The sequence below is a fragment of the Geotrypetes seraphini genome, chromosome 12 (genome assembly GCF_902459505.1).
Source record: "Geotrypetes seraphini chromosome 12, aGeoSer1.1, whole genome shotgun sequence".
NCBI lineage: Eukaryota > Metazoa > Chordata > Amphibia > Gymnophiona > Dermophiidae > Geotrypetes > Geotrypetes seraphini.
The window spans coordinates 3,579,890-3,597,324 of NC_047095.1; the positions used below are offsets into that span (position 1 = coordinate 3,579,890).

The following is a 17,435-nucleotide window of genomic DNA, read 5'->3' on the forward strand; positions in this document are numbered from 1 at the left end:
TGTACTTTTTGGCTGGACAAATTCAACCTTCCACCTTGTGCATTACAAGTCACCAAAGGCATAAAACAATGTCCCCCCCAGAGCATCATGACCTGCTGGGTCTTATTTCCCAATTAATGACCAGTTCTGAAATGCTACCTCTACACACAGAATGGAATAAGGACACATTTTCTAATTATAGCTTTAATCTTCTAGTCCTCAATGTGTCTGCCTGCCTAATACTTCTGTCACTGCTAATCTGCCCCATTGTTTTAGACCGAACAGAGTTAGGGCAGTCACTCCGCAGGGCTGGATTAATATCTCCTGCAGTTAGATGCCATATGACACATTAGCTCTTTCTGTTAGCTCAGCGAGTGCTTTCCGGCAAAGATCTGAATGAAAGAAACAAAGGGGTTCATATTTAAATGATATGTAAACATTTGGCACTGTGAGTGGCATGGTAAGAAGGGTGCGGTCTTCCTAAGGGCGCGGCACCCCTCCACCTCTCCGCCCTCTTCGCTCTTCTCCTTGCTGCACGTGTGCGCCCCTTACCTTCCCCCGTGCCTTTTTTAAACTTCCCTAACATGAGGTTGATGTCCGCATCTGCGCTCTCATTTCCTGGACCCGCGCTTAGGAAGTGACGTCAAAGGGCAAGCCGACGCTGATGTGGGCATGCTGCTCACGCCAGGGAAGTTAAAAAGGGAAGGGGGTACGTGCGTGGGTGGTGGGGGAAGAGGGCAGGGAGGGGTACCATCGCCCCAGGCGCCCCTCACTCTTACTATGCCACTGAGCACTGTGCCAGAGTCTAAGGGCCAGTTTAGTTTTTTTTTCACCACAAGTTATGTCACGTTATGTGCAACCTTATATTAAAGAAACATAGAATATGATGGCAGAAAAGGGCCAAGGCCCAACAAGTCTGCCCACTCTAATGACCCACCCCCTAAGTTCTTCCTTGAAGTGAGTCCACATACATATCCCATTTTTTCTTAAAATCTAACACGCTGCTAGCCTCAGTTACCTGCAGTGGAAGATCATTCCAATGATCAACCACCCTTTCAGTGAATAAATACTTCCTGGTGTCTCTATGAAATCTCCCACCCCTGATTTTCAACGGATGCTCTCTTGTTGCTGTAGGTCCTTTAAGGAAAAAGATATCTTCTTCTACCTCAATATGGCCCGTGACATATTTTAACGTCTTAATCATGTCTCCCCTCTCTCTGCGTTCCTCGAGTGAGTAGAGCCGTTCCTCATACAGGAGATCCTTGAGTCCAAAGACCATCCTGGTGGCCATTCGCTGAACCGACTCAACTCTCAGCACATCTTTTTGATAATGTGGCATCCAGAATTGTACACAATATTCCAGATGAGGTCTCACCATGGATCTGTACAACGGCATTATAACTTCGGGCTTCCAGCTGACAAAACTTCTTCGGATACAACCCATCATTTGTCTAGCCTTGGATGAAGCTTTCTCCACTTTACTAATGATCACTCCTAAGTCCCTTTCTGCTGCAGTTCTTGCTAAGGTCTCACCATTTAGGGTGTAAGTTCTGTATGGATTTCTGCTGCCAAGGTGCATGACCTTACACTTTTTGGCATTAAAACTTAGTTACTACAAATAAACCCTTTACTGAAAACCAAATAATTAATCTATCTATAAAGCAATGCTGATGTAAATAAATTATGTATAATAAATGTAAATATATATAATTGATAAATATATTTCAATCTTTATTAATCTTATAAACCTCAAAAATATATTAAAAGCTATACACATAAACATGATCTGACAAACATAGTCAAACAACAACTAAAAAAAGTACGTAATAGTCTTTGTGCAAAAACAAGCAAACAAAAAAAGCTTGCTCTGTTCAAATTAATGAGATGTATTGTACTTATCTTAAAGCCATCCAAAAACATACGAGGGAAATCTTGGAGCGAGAATCATAAGTAAGATCCAAAATGGCAGATGAAACTTCTGAGTTCACAGTTCAGGATTCAAGGTTCAAAGTGCAAAGTGCAGAGTCATGTGCAAAAGAATCTATGTGCAACCAAAGCAAAACATTGTTGCAAACAAAACAGTCCTGCTCCCTGACCAGGAAAAAGTTAAAGATAGGGGTAGGGGGACTAGCAGAGCTGATATGCCTCAGTTACATCATTCAGTTGCTAGGGGAAACTGAGTAATGCAGAAGCCTTACCTGGATAAATTCTACTCAGCTGGGAAACAGTATATACAGTATATATGCAGTGAAAGACTAAAGTGTAAAGTGCAGAGCTGTGTAAACCCTCCACATGAAGTAGTGAATAAGATCCTCCACAAAGGCATAAAACAGGACAAAACAAAACAGCAAAATTACTTCTTTTCTTCTTCTCTCCTCCTTAACACAGGCCGTGTTTCGAGACTTTCGCTAGCATACCTTAGTAAAAGGAGACCCATGAGTATTGAACATTGGTTGTGGACACTGTCAATAGTGCATGTCACAAACCGCACAATACTGCAAGTGTGTGAGAACCTAGACATATATGTCAGCCATTTTATAGAAACATAAACCTTTATTTTTCTGGAAGTTGTGAAAGAGCACAGTGTCCCTTACCACTATGATTTCAGGGGGGGAGGGGGATATTAAGTACTGGGTTTGAGCTCCTCTAATCCTTCCAATGGAGTGTTGCTTAATAGGAGTTGCTTTTCTGAAAACTAGACATCCAGGGAAGCAGATGTAAATCCTAGAGTCAATCTTTTGGACATTGATGTGAGTTCTCATACTGAAATGGTGAATATTTTTTACCAGATAATATTGAACATGAATTAAATAGGCAGGAGAATCTTCTACCCGTTTAAATTGTTTGTGCCTGCCTAATCAGAAGTGCTTGGAGGGAGGCAGGAGGGAGGATTGGATGTGTTCCATGGGAAGCAGGGGAGAATGGAAATGTTTGGGGGGGGGGTCCAAAAAGAGATCAGGCATGCTCTGTGCAGTGAGAACGAGGATCAAAACATAGTGGCAAAGAAAGGGAGGGGCAGGACTCCACTTATGTTGGCTCTGGCCGATATTCAGCCAGGATCCTTATAAGTATCTTCTGTGGATTCTGGGTGAATACAAGGTCTGTTCAAAAAGTTCCAGGACTGATTTTATAAAAATTTATTAAACAATCTTACAACTTATTCCATTGGGTCCCCTTCAAAGTATTCCCCTTCCCTGCATATACATATTTCCCAACGTCATTTCCACTTCTGGAAACAGTCCTTAAATGCATCTTCAGGAATCACCAAAAGTTGCTGCGTCAGATTTTGTTTTATGTCTTCAATGGTGTTGAATCACTTTCCTTTCAGCGTAGATTTAAGTTTAGGAAACAGAAGAAGTCAGCAGGGGCAAAGTCAGAAGAGTAAAGTGGCTAGAGAAGAACTGTCATCATGTTTTTTGCAGTTGTTCTTCTGGTCGTCAGTCATCAACCGTGGAACCAAACTTTGCTGCAATGCATGACATCCCCAATTTCTCTGTTAGAATGTTGTGGTATGAACCAATTCTCTTAAGTTAATCACCAATTAGCGTGCACAAGAACCTTCACTTGATCAACATGATCAGTTGATGTTGATGGTCTTCCAGTTTGCGAATCACCTTCCACTGATTCATGACCCCTTTTGAAGCATGAATACTATTCAAAACACCTTCCATGACTCATAACATGTTCCCCATAAGCCACTTTAACATTTCATATGTTTCTGTAGCAGTCTTACTCAATTTAAAGCAGAACTTCATGCTGTAGCGCTGCTCATTGGAGTCACACATGATGAAAAATAGCCAATCATGAAAACATAGTTTCATAAAAACTGCTGTAGCTCGGAGATGAAAACAGATATCAACAAACGGAAAAAAGGAGGTTACTCATGAGGTTTCAAGCTACTGAACACCGCCTAGCGAGTCTTATAAGAACTTCCCATTGGCACGTAAAGATTCCAGCAACCAGCAACAGTCTGGTCAATGTCAGTGCCTACACATGGCTGGCGTTGAATATCCAGGGCTAACTTAGCAGGTGACAGTCAGAGTTTAAACCGCTGACTGCCTCTGGCTGAATATTAAATGGTTAATTTTTAGGCATACTATAATCCCATCCAGAATATGCCAGATCATTTTTGAGTTTTAAATGCTCCTATATCACAGCTTTGTAAAATCATGATTTAGAGGTTTCTGCAATATGAACATCTAAATGCAAGTTTTTGACCTCTAAAATCCTAATAGCATTTCTAAAATAAGCACCATAATATGTTTGTAAATAAAAGTTCATATAATGTATGCTTTTGCTATTAAATAATTATAATAACCCCCCCCCCCCCTTGTACGAAGTTGCATTAGGCTTTTTTTTATTGCCAGCTATGGCGGTACTAGGTCCGACACGCATAGTATTCCTATGAGCATCAGAGCTAATACTACCATGGCCAGCAATAAAAAAGCCTAATGTAGCTTCATAAAAAGAGGGGTAAATTTAATATTAAACGTAATAATTATCAGAATGGATGCTGCTTTATGCAGTATTAATTCTGATGTATTACATTTTTATATTGATTTATATTTGAATTCATATTTTATTTATGTTTTATTCTTTTGGTTTTAGAACTGTGTACCCCTGAAACAGGACCTTGCTGGGTTGTAATTTTAATCAAAATTTTATCTTTGAGTACTTCTGTTTTTATTTTGCCTCGTACTATGATCCCTGGTCTCTTGTTTTTTTACTTTTCTCATGTATATCATAAATCCATCCCTTATGCTTTGTTTTCTCTACTCTCCACTCTTCCCACCCAGACCCTCTCACCCTGCCCTTCCTATGCATGACCCTCCCTGATCTTTTTTCCTCTGTCCTTTTGACCTGATGCCCCTCAGCCCATCCCTTCCGTTTGCTTAACCCATTTTTCCACAATACTGAAACACTGAAGAAAAAAATGGAATCATCTCTCCACTTTTACCTCCAGTTTGAAGCTCAGTCCCCTTTGCCCTGCCTTACTTTCCCTTGTCCTCACCAGAAATGATCTCCTTATTCCCTCTCACTTCCCCCCCTGCTCAGGCCCAATCCCATTGGATCTCTCTCCTCCCGCCTCTCTCCTTGTCCTCTCTAGGCTCAACCATGTGTCCCCCCCCCCCCCCCATCACCAAGGATTCATCTGTTCCATTCATTATCTCTTGACCTCCCAGGTTCAACAATGGTTTCACCAAGCTTGGATTTTCAGACTGTGGAAATGCTTAACAGTTCTGAGAGGTGACTTTCTGGTTCCATGCAGGAACCAAACTCAAACTAAGAATTCCACTTAAAAAAACAATTGAGTTATTTTACTCAGTTTCTTAATTGGCTTCTCTAGTATGCGCCAGGATCAGGAGAACAGAGGAACAAAGCAGAAGAGATAGCCTTATGATATACTATGAGAAAAACAGCAAGAGCTCAGGGGTGTGCATATTAGGGTTACCATATGGCTCCAGAAAAAGGAGGATGGATTGAGTCATCCGGGTTTTACTTCCATTGCTTTCAACAGAAGTAAAACCCAGATGTCTCCATCTGTCCCACTTATTTCCATTGCTTTCAATGGAAGTAAAACCCGGATGTCTTAATTTGTCCTCCTTTTTCTGGAGCCATATGGTAACCCTATTACATATACTATGAGGCAAAATAAAAACAGTCTCCGATGCTAGGGTATGTCAATTTTGGAGATGTCATAACTTTAAAATTAGGGCATCTCCAAAACTGACACGCATCAGTAGGTACCCCATTACAGAATTACCTTCAATGTGTAGCTATCTGGATGACCAGATGGGGGCAGGGCAGCCTGAGACCTTTGAGATTTCTGTACTCATTTTCCGTGATAACTTGATATGATCCTGGCCAAGTCACTTAATCCTCCATTCCCTCAGGTCCAAACCTAGATTGTTAGTCTCCAGGCACAGAAAAATACCTACTAGAATGTACAGCATTCAATAGCTTTATAGCAAACACTTTCACTAGAAATGTGAATAGGATGTCATGAAAAGTCAGTGCTGCTATAGTTCCAATTAAGGGAGTTTCAAATCGCTAGAGGAAAAAGCCTCAGATAGGAACCCTTCCACCACCACAATGGTGGTCCAAGGTGGTCGGGCGAACACCTCACTGGCAAAAAACCTCCAGACCAGCTCCCAACAATAGTGAACTTAAAGCAGGACTATGGTAGGACTATGGTATAAAGATAGAGGAAAATTTTCCACTTATCAATAGGTTGATCGGTGTACCGATCAACCTATTGATAAGTGGAAAATTTTCCTCTATCTTTATACCATAAGTCCTGCTCTAAGTTCACTATTGTTGGGAGCTGGTCTGGAGGTTTTTTGCCAGTGAGGTGTTCGCCCGACCACCTTGGACCACCATTGTGGTGGTGGAAGGGTTCCTATCTGAGGCTTTTTCCTCTAGCGATTTGAAACTCCCTTAATTGGAACTATAGCAGCACTGACTTTTCATGACATCCTATTCACATTTCTAGTGAAAGTGTTTGCTATAACATTATTGATTTTTCACTTTTCCGGGTTTTTTTGCTGCATTCAATAGCTGTCAGGCCTGCAGGCAGTAAAAACCAAATAAAAATAAACATACAGTAACTGAATAACATTAGTTTGTCATTGCTTGTATTTAGATCTGTGAACTGGTCATAGAGATATTTTCTGCTAATGTACAAATTTTTATGGTATAATCATTAATATTTTCCATGGCCAATTCTCCCAAGTCAGATCCTTGTAAACCTGATCCAGAAAGAGAGAAACAACTATAAACCCAGTGAGTAAAAAGGACAACGCAGAGCAGCTGTGACTTTTCAGAATTCTTCACTCTGAGCACTGTGCAAAATATTAGCATGGCCTATATGCCTCCTAAACAAAAGGTAACACAGCGAAGGAGACGAAACCAATGGAGTTGAATGAAAACAGTTTATTTAAAGTCACCAACTGACTCGACAGAAGTCGTGTTTCGGCCAGGGGCCTGCTTCAGGTGTCAAAAGCTTGCAGGTGTTTGAAATGAATTTGTTTCAAGCATCATTGAACAACTGCAAGTAGAGAATGACACGGGGACAAATTTTTCTCATTCCCGCAGGAACTCATTTTCCCGTCCCATCCCCATGAGTTATTTTCCTGTCCCTGCCCCATTCCTGAAAGCTCTGTCCTCATCTGCACAAGCCTCAAACACTTTAAAATCATAAACAGCAACATTCTAGAGCTCAGATTGTGATGTCATAATGCCTCATTCCACCAATGCCTAAGCTCTGTCCTCATCTGCAGAAGCCTAAACACTTTAAAATCATAAGTGTTCGAGGCTTGTGCAATTAAGGGAGAGCGATAAAACTCATGGGGACGGAATGGGGAAATTGAGTTCCTGCGGGGACGGGGACAAATTTGTCCCCGCGCCATTTTCTACATGCAAGCAGGCCCTTGGCCAAAACACAGCTCGTGTTGAGTCAGTTTGTGACTTTGAAATAAATTCAACTCCACTAGTTTCGCCTCCGTCACTGTGTTATCTTCTAGATCCCTCCTATCCATTTTAACATATTTAGTTTATATTCTATATTTAGCAGTCCAATAATGTTGCGTAACATTGTTGAACTTCCAGTGAATGGATTTTTGTGGTACGCATTCTTCCTTTTATAAAACATAACATTTTCCCTAGAAAGGCAACTGAGCTTCTCTTTTGCTTTGCCTAGGTGTTGCCAGCGCACTGTTCCGTGGGGAAAACAAAGTTATATCCTACAGAAGCAATGGGAAAATCACAAGGGACCTGACTAACATCACATTTGGATTTCGAACCAGAGGCACAGAAGTGGTGCTGCTGCATGCCGAGAAGGATCCTGAATTTATCACCATCGGGATTTTCAAATCTAATTTAATATTTCAACTCCAAAGTGGCAACAGCTTTTACATGTTGAGCCTCGCGAGCTCACAACCAGTGAATGATGGCAAATGGCACAAAGTGACTCTCTCAATGACAGATCCCTTGTCTCAGTCATCAAGATGGCACCTGGAGACAGACAACCAAAAGGACACTGTCACTAGCTCTCTCACCACTGGGAATCTGAACTTTCTCAGAGAAGAAACAGACATTTATCTGGGTGACAAGGCCTTTGAGAGTAACGTTGGCTTCACAGGCTGCTTGAGTTCTGTGCAAATAGGCGGCATTTATCTACCTTACTTTCAGAGTACTGCAATACATGCTAAAAAACCTCAGGAAGAGCAATTCATCCAAATATCCTCAAAGCCTGTTGTGACTGGCTGCTTGCATGTAGATGCCTGCAGCTCTGACCCTTGCATGCATGGTGGGAGCTGTGAGGACATTTATAATAACTACCATTGCACCTGTCCCAAGGGACAGAATGGTACCCGCTGTGAAATTAGTATGGGTGATTGCTCCTCTATCCCCTGTATTCATGGGAACTGTGTGGAGACACCTGCATCCTATGTGTGTGAATGTGAGCTTGGCTACACAGGCATGAACTGTGACATGGATATAAATAACTGCCTGGACCTTGCCTGTGCAAACGGCACCACTTGCATTGATGGAATTGGCGTCTATTCCTGTTTGTGTTCTGGTAATTTCACTGGAAAACTTTGCAGGTATGACTATGTGTGATGAGGTTATGCACTGATAGAGATTAATGGTGATTACAGCTTGTTCAGTGGCCTCTGATTTCTTGCTGGTGCAGGTTACATATCATGTGCAAATATGATTGAAAACTGTAAAAACTCGTGGTTTCTAATTTATCTTTTTTTTAAAAAACAGGGAAAGATTTTGAGGCTTCTTCTGGCCACCCCAGGGTCATTCCTTCTACTGCAACTTCCTGTTGCCACATGGAAAGGACATGCAGAGGGAAGGCCCCCCAGGGTGGCCAGAAGAAGCCTTGCTGAATTGCTGACAGGAAGCCTCAACTCTTTAAGACTGGTCAGGTGTACGTATGGGAGGTAGGTAGGTTTGGAGAAAGCCAGATCGCTGAAGGATAGAGGGAGATGAGGGTGTGGAAAGACCAGACCTGACTGGGCTCAGATACTGGAGTCAAGGACGAACAGCGTGAGCAATGCAAGATCGTTGTTGGGGGGAGAAAGGAAGTGGAGATAAATACAGGGGAGGAAAGGAGCGCAGGGAAAGAGAGAAACTAGAACAGACCAGGCAGAAGAAAGGGAGAGAGTTGTTGGACCCAGGAACAGAGGGCCACAGAGAGAGGTTGGCCTGCAGGGGATGGAGGATGAGAAATGCAGGAGGAAGGATAAAGAGAAGGGGGAAGCTGGACATGGGGAGATAAAGAGACAGAGCAAAGAAATGCTGGAGTGGGAGGGAGCATAGGGACAGAAATGGGGCCATGGGTTAATGTTGGAAAGGAGGGAGAGAGAAATAAAGAGGTGTGATGCTGAATGGAAGGGAAGAAAGAAGAGATGATATGCATGAATGGATGGAGGGGAAGGGAAGAGAAATGAGATTTTGCAGATGGATAGAGAGCATGGAATGGAAAAAGAACTGGAGAAGATGGTGCATGTGTGTGGAGTGCAGGAAGAGAGGAGAGCAGGAGGAGATGGTGCATGGAGGGGAAGGGAAAAGAGCTGGAGGAGATGGTGCACATGAATGTGGGCAGGGGAAGAGAAGACAATGGGAAGAGAGGTGCACTTGGATGGAGGGAAAGGGAAAAGAGAAAGAAGAATAGATATATTTGAGTTTGCAGACAAATGGAAGAAAGCAATGTGTGAAAAATCAGCAGCACCAAAGATTGATGTAACGTAGAAAACTAAGAAAAGAAAAAAACAGCAAATGGACAGGAGATCCTGGAAACAGAATTAAGAGCAGAGACTAAGAACAAGATGAATCAAAAAATAAATTCACCAAACAACAAAGGTAGGAAAAAATGATTTTATTTTCATTCTAATGACTGAAATATGTGAGTTTTGTATATTTACATCTGCTGCCTTTGCATTTTGGATTGTACAGAAATGCATGTTTTCTATTTCTGTGGTGGTGCAGTGCATTCAGAGTCTCGCATTTTAGGACAGGGTCTTAGCTAGCTATATGAAGCCACTGCAGCCACTCGGGGCACAAGGGAGATGGTGCCCAAAGTACTCCCTGCCCATTAGCCTCCCTTGTTCGGCTGTAACCCAGTGGGCAGGACAGACATGCTTGGGGGGGGGGGGGGTAGGCATGCCGTACAAGAACATGATTCCAGGTCGCTACATTCCTATCAGGGTTTTGTTTGTCTGCATTACGACTTTTTGTTTGTGGTCACTTATTCTATATATGAAGAGTTGCTATCTGTGTTCTGCATGTGTGACCGAGGGGAGATGTTCTGAAGGGATTGATTATCTACATGCATTGGTCAATGTCATGGTCCCAGGTAGAAAGATATGTTGGCTCTCCTTTAGCCCTTCTAGATCCAAAATGGCCCCAACTTAAAAATTAATGAAGAACCCTGCTGCAAAGGAATGTAGGTGTCCTTTATAGAATATATACCTACTGTATGTACAGTATAGGCAGACAGTTATAGAATTACCCCTCACGTGTCATTGCTAACCTGCTGAAAAAGACTACCCAGACGGTGTCAGGTCAAAAGCGCGCCGGGACAAAGGCGCGCGCAGACAATTGAGCGCAGCGTGGAGGTGCGCGCCGCAGAAAATTACTGTTTTTACGGCTCCGACGGGGGGTGGGGTGGGGGGGGTTGTAACCCCCCACATTTTACTGAAAACTTCATTTTTTCCCTGCTTTTAGGGAAAAAGTTAAGTTTACAGTAAAATGTGGAGGGTTACAACCCCCCAAACCCCCCACAACGCCGGCGCGATCTCTATTAAGTAAACTGGGGGGGCTCCCCAACAAAACCCCCCATCGGAGCCCCTAAAAACTGTAATTTTCTTCGGCGTGCGCCTCCGTCTTGCGCTCAGTTGTCGGCGCGCGCCTTTGTCTTTCGCCGAGTTGTCTATGAACCCTACCCAGACTGATTAGGTAGGTAAGAAGTATCAGTTTATCCCAGAATGACATTATAATTAATTGCAGTTCTGATAACTAGTTCTGCTTGGGGAACATCTTTATATGCAAACAGCTCAGAACACAGGAAATATCACACCAGCCACACCACACAAAAGAGAAACCATACATAAATACAACAATGTTACAGGCAGCTAACACATTGCAAAGGAGATGGCAGGGTTTAGCAACCAAATGGCTTAAATTGGATCAAGCCTTCCCTTTTCAGGCGACCCTCCAGGAGACAGATTTATAGTCCACAGCCCTCATCATTCCACAACACAAAATTAGCCCTTCTCGCCCCGAAAATATTTCATTACTTACATCTTCACAAAGTAACCTGGAGCTTGGGCATATAAGAATGTGCTAGTTTTTCCTCTTTTTATATTCTGAGTGCATTCCTTTCATTGCATTGAGTCTGTTGTTGTCCCCTTGTGCCTTTGTGTCTATAAAAGCAAACCTTTCAAGTAGAAATACCTTGTAAAAATATGTTTTTAAAACGGTCCTGTCATTCTTCTGCAATCTCCTTTTACTATTGTGAAATCTGAAGAAAAAAAAAAAAAAAGACTGCGCTTTTGTAAAAATGCACCTGACCCACACACTCATTCCTGCTCCCTTTTGTAGCCGTGTGTACGTGCGAGCGTAATCCTTTTTGTTCTTCCCCACAGATTACACAGTGGGATCGTAATCCAGTTTCTCACTGTCATAATCCATTCACCTGTTGTGATTATAAAGGCTTATTTTATCTTTAGGCCCATTTTATCATTCTTTTTCTAATACTTTTTCTGCAAGCATCTCCCAGTCAAGCACCGCAGTCATCCGTCTGTAAAAAATATATATATATATTCATTTTTATCGTACTAATGTATTGTTCCTTTTGTGGTTCATATTTCATTGTCCTTCACAGTCTCTACTCCTTGCCTGAAGCTTCTCTTCTCAATGTGGTAAGAATCTATGTATCATTGTCTAGCCATTCTTTTCAAGTATGCTAGCCACTGTGAGGTTTTAGTCCCACTTAAACCTTCCGAGCCCTAGGACTGCTATAAATGAGTAGTTCATAGACACCGCAGCAGGTCTGCTTATCAGCTGACAGCAGAACAGTTATAAGAGAACATCTCGGTGCCTCGCCCACCTTGCAAGCTATGGTTTATTTTTATTCAGAAAAGCTCTTTACTGCTTCCAAATACCACAGCCGGCCCAAAGCGGTGGACAATGAAATATAATATATATACTATTAAATAAATAGAAACCCAGAAAAAAAGACATACAATAATTATCCATCCATACATCCATGTATGAAATGATTTCCGAGATGAAATTATACATGAAATTTGCCAATTTTTTTTTTTCAGTTCAAAAAGTTTTATTTATGTAATAAGAATAAAACAGTATGTGAATACAATAAACAGTGCGTACACAGAGAGAGAAATATATAATGCATATAGTGTAACGACAGGTAAGTATATATACACTTCTCCCTCCGTATTCGTGGGGGATGCAGGCGGACTATAGGTGCAAATATGGAAAAACCACAAATAACTTTTTTAATGTTATTCGTGGTTTTTAGAAAAAGCCTTCCGTTTTTATTATTGGTACCGCGAATGACTTTTCTACAGCGATTTCTGGGCAGGCATGCTGGGAAGCAGCGTTTTTTTCAGTGCACAGTGAGAAGCATGGAAGCAGCGAATTTGAGAAAGCATGGAAGCAGCGATTTTCAGAGTGAATGGTAAGCAATACACTTTTTTATCGGTACAGTAAAAGGAAAAAAAACTTTAATGGTGATGTAATTTTGGGGGGTGGAGTCAGCTTCCGAAAAATCGCGAATAAGCGAATCCGCAGATATGGAAACCACAGATACAGAGGGAGAAGTGTATATGACATGGTAATCTATTCTACTACAATGGTAGATTAGTTAACATCGGAAAGAGTGATTGAAGATACACAGCTATACCAAAGATCATGTATCACTCGAAAGGTTACAGTGAGACAGTAAGGGTGACCATACTTTCTGAAAGGAGTGTACAGTGTTATCCTTCACAGCAATTGGCTTTTCATATTTAACATGCAGACAAAGAGTGTTCCATCAAGTGTTGTAGTCGGTGTTGGATAGATTTTTCCAATTATGAAGTATATTCTGGAAGGCCAATGTACACATAATATGAAAGAGTTTAGCTTCATGGAGCGAAAGGGATAAAGAATCATCAATACAACCCAAAATTATGTGAAATGAGCAATGGGGGGGAGAAATTGAGAGGACAGTGGTTATTGTATTGCAGACATGTTCCCAATAATTCCGAATGCGAGGGCATTGAAACAACATATGTTCTAGAGATCCTATATGAGTGTTACATGACCAGCAGTTTTGGGAGGAGACTGGTTTAATTTTATCCCACTATGAATGTTTTAAACTGAATTTGTTATGATGAGGTGTATTTTTATTTTTTTTAGGGGCCCTTTGACAAAGCTGCATTAGGTGCTAACATAGCTTAACTCTTTGGGGTCCTTTTGTTAAGGCGCGCTAAGCCGTTTTAGTGCACGCTAAATGCTAACGCGTGTGAACGCGTCCATTATATCCTACGGATGCGTCGGCACGCGTTAGCATTTAGCATGCGCTAAAACGGTTACCGCACCTTAGTAAAAGGACTACTTTATTTGGCATTGTTGCTCAGAAGCAACCTGTGTTTTCTATGGCTCTTACGGGAGATCTGCGTCTCCAAATGCCTGCTACTTGGCACTGCTGCTCTCGTTCAACCTCAGGTTACGTAAAGCAGCCGTTTCACCGTCTGCCAATTAAAGGGTTAAAATGGTGTACCGTGATAAGTGCCATCCCTCCCCCCCCCCCGCTTTTTTTTTTTTTTAAACTAAGTCACAACAGAAGTTTCTACCATGGCCCAGAGCAGCATTGGAGCATTTAGTGCTCCGGGCCGCGATAGAAAACCCTACCGCAGCTTAGTAAAAGAGGGCCTTAGTGTGCAGTAATCCATGCACTCAAAATGTTTTGGTTTTTGGGGGGAGGGGACGTTTCTGCGCTAATCAGGTGCAGCTGCGGTAAATTACTGTGTGTTAACTGGTTAGTGCAGGATTATTGTGTGAGCCCTTACCACTTACAAAACGGGTGGGGGGTAAGTGCTGACATGGAAATTTTTGTTAACAGCCACACACTAATGGAAATATTAGCACATGGTCAGTAATACAAAAAAAAAAGAAGAAAAATGGTCATTTTACTTCTGCAGCAAAAATGGCCTTAGCACAAAGGAGAAACCCACCCGAGGGTGCGCCAAGGCCACTGTTTCTTATATACCACTTGCAAACCTGAAAGCTATCGAAGTGGGGCACATTTGGGTAAAGTAAGCATTTTTCTGTCCCTGGAGGTCTTACAATCTGAGTGTGTACTTGAAGCAATGGAAGACCAAGTGCACCTCCTATGTATCCTCTATTATAAAACCCTAAGCACACATGCACACTTAGGGTATTGTGATAGCTGCCGCCGTGCTGTGTCCCTCCATGTCGAATTCCATTTTGGAACACGGAGGCAGGGAACACACCGGTGACTCTCCCCTCCCGCTCTCACTCACCAACCGCTGCCGACGGCGCTGCTCCTCTTCAAAGCAGCTTGCTAAGGATCGCGGCCGGCTGTAGCGAACCTCGCAGGCCGCTCTGCACCTCGGTAGCACGTTCCCTCTGACGTGATTGCATACGTCAGAGGGAACGTGCTACCGAGGTGCAGAGTGGCCTGCGAGGTTCGCTACAGCCAGCTGCGATCCTCAGCAGGCTGCTTTGAAGATGAACATCAGTGGTTCAAAGACACCAGGAAGCCGGCTGCATGGGGAACAGGGAAGAGGGACAGGGGGAGCAGGTAAAGAGTGCTGCTGGACAGGAGGAGCAGGGAAGAGGTGCTGCTGGACAGGGGGAGCAGGTAAGGAGTGCTGCTGGACAGGGGGAGCAGGTAAAGAGTGCTGCTGGATAGGAGGAGCAGGGAAGAGGTGCTGCTGGACAGGGGGAGCAGGGAAGAGGTGCTGTTGGACAGGGGGGGGAGGTAAAACAAAGGGAGAAGGGCTGCTGCTGGACAGGGCGAGCAGGCAAGGGGTGGTGGTGGACAGCCGAGGAAAGAGAGAGACAGAAAGAAAGACAGATAGACAGAAAGCGGCCAAGGAGAGAGAGAGAAGAAAGAAAGAAAGACACACACATCTATTCTAGTGAATGTAACGGACTTAAAGACTAGTATAATAATAATAATAACATTTTTTATATACCGCAAGGCCGTAAAGTTCTATGCGGTTTACAGTAGTTAAAAATACAACAAATTGAATAAAAATGAAGAAGTTAAAAGCCAATAACTAAAACCCTAAAAATATCTGGTTGTTGCATCATAAAATTTTTACAGATCAGCTACCTAAGTACTCCAAGAACAGATATGTTTTTAGATGTCTCCTAAATTCCCCATAAATATCAGTAAGCCGAAGCAATTGCTCTCAATCTTAGCCCCATGATGCTGCCTGATATGAAAACAGATGTTGATGATGTTTTTAAGTTTACATCCTCTAACCGGCGGGAAAACAAAATTCAAGTGTGAGCTTCTTTTATGTCTTTTATGTTGGTTGCAAAAGAGAAAAGCTCAGTTATGTATTTAGGAGCTAAACCAAACAAAACCTTGAAACAAAAACAACCAAACTCAAACTTCACACACGCCTCCATCGGCAACCAATGCAGCACTCGATAGGAAGGTGTTACATGATCGTGTTTCTTGAGCTCTGATGGGTACCTCGCGCTGTTTGTTAATCAGCTTGCTTAAGATAAGTATAGTAGTGTAAGGGCTGGAAAAGTTCAGCAGTCAGAAAGTTTTGTTACAAAAAAAAAGGTATTATATAGAAATAACTACTACTACTATTTATTATTTCTGTTACCAGTGGTATAGCGAGGATAGGAGGCGCCCAGGGCAGTGGCGCCCTACCTGCTCCTTCTGTACCCCCAGACTCCTTCCCCACCCCCACACCACACTCACACCCTCCCTTCCCCCCCATACCTCTTTAAATCTTCTCCAGCACGAGCGGCGTCTCTGGCCTGCTGCTCACGCCGGCGTTGGCTTTCCCTCTGACATCACTTTCAGGCTTAATGACCCAGAAGTGATTTCAGAGGGAAGCCAGGCTGATGCGAGCAGCAGGCTGGATAATTTACTCATGCTGGTGAAAATTTAAATAGGTATGGGAAGGAGGGTAGGGAGGGCGCGAGCGTGGCATGGGGGGCATAAAGGTGCTGGCATCCCCACCAAGATGGTGTCCGGGGTAGTCCGCCCCCCTCACCCCCTTACTAAGCCACTGTCTTTAGCACTAGACCAGGGGTGTCAAAGTCCCTCCTCGAGGGCCGCAATCCAGTCAGCTTTTCAGGATTTCCCCAATGAATATACATGAGATCTATTAGCATACAATGAAAGCAGTGCATGCAAATAGATTGCATATTCATTGGGGAAATCCTGAAAACCCAACTGGTTGTGGCCCTCGAGGAGGGACTTTTGACACCCCTGCTCTAGACGCTCGCATCGCTGTACATTAAAAAAACAAAACATAAATGAAATACTTTTTTATTGGACTACCTTAGGGCTCCTTTTACTAAACCGTGGAAGGGCTTCTTACCGTGGGCCGGCAAAATAAATGCTCCGATGCTCATTCAATTCCTATGAGCGTCAGAGCATTTATTTCACTGGCCTGCAGTAAGAAGCTCTTCCACGGTTTAGTAAAACCCAGCGTTAATGCATTTTTTGATTAGCTTTCAAAAGTAAGCCCCCCATCTTCAGTTCAGAAATCTGGCGCAATAGGATCAGGGCGTACATGAAGAATGGGTGCGGTGATTTTAAAAATCTGCTCCCACATACATGTGGGGTGTATATATGCAGGGTCTTTAAAGTCACTGCTCCCACTAGATAATGGGAAACATGTCAGAGTCTCTTGAAGCTACAAGGGAATTTTTCTCTTTCCTGGGCATTTTAATGCCTCTCTCCATGCTCTGTCTAAAGTCTGCATTAAGCTCTTAATTTGGCCTCTTTGAAAACTAAGGACTCCTTTTACAAGGGTGTGTTAGGGCCTTAATGCGCAGAATAGCGCAGGCTAAAATGCCACGTGCGCTAGCCGCTACCGCCTCCTCTTGAGCTGGCGGTAGTTTTTCGCTAGCACACCTTTGTAAAAGGAGCCCTAAATGAATGCCCCTAATTTCATTAGGTATCTAAATTTAAGAGCCTAAAAAAATAGGCTGCAAGAGGGGCTGGATTGAGGGGAGCAAATACGATTTTCAATACTAGGCACCTAAATTAGGTTCCAGGGTTTAGGCAAATAAATGGCAGGCTTGAATTAAAAAGCGTAACTTTTGGCTCCTAAATTTAGGTGAATTTTCATCTGAAAATGTTGTTTCCTAAATCTGGGTGAAAATAGGGGACACATTTAGGGAACTTGCCTCAATTTCAAAAATGATTATTA

The 17,435-nt window shown here is 42.9% G+C and overlaps 1 protein-coding gene across 1 annotated transcript in view; it reads left to right on the top strand.

Moving 5' to 3' along the window:
* CRB1 (crumbs cell polarity complex component 1) overlaps positions 1-17,435 on the top strand; it is a 142,152-nt gene that overhangs the window by 74,210 nt on the left and 50,507 nt on the right. Inside the window, exon 9 of the mRNA XM_033916808.1 lies at positions 7,679-8,585. Within this exon, the coding sequence (XP_033772699.1) occupies positions 7,679-8,585 (907 nt within the window). The remainder of the gene's footprint in view (positions 1-7,678; positions 8,586-17,435) is intronic.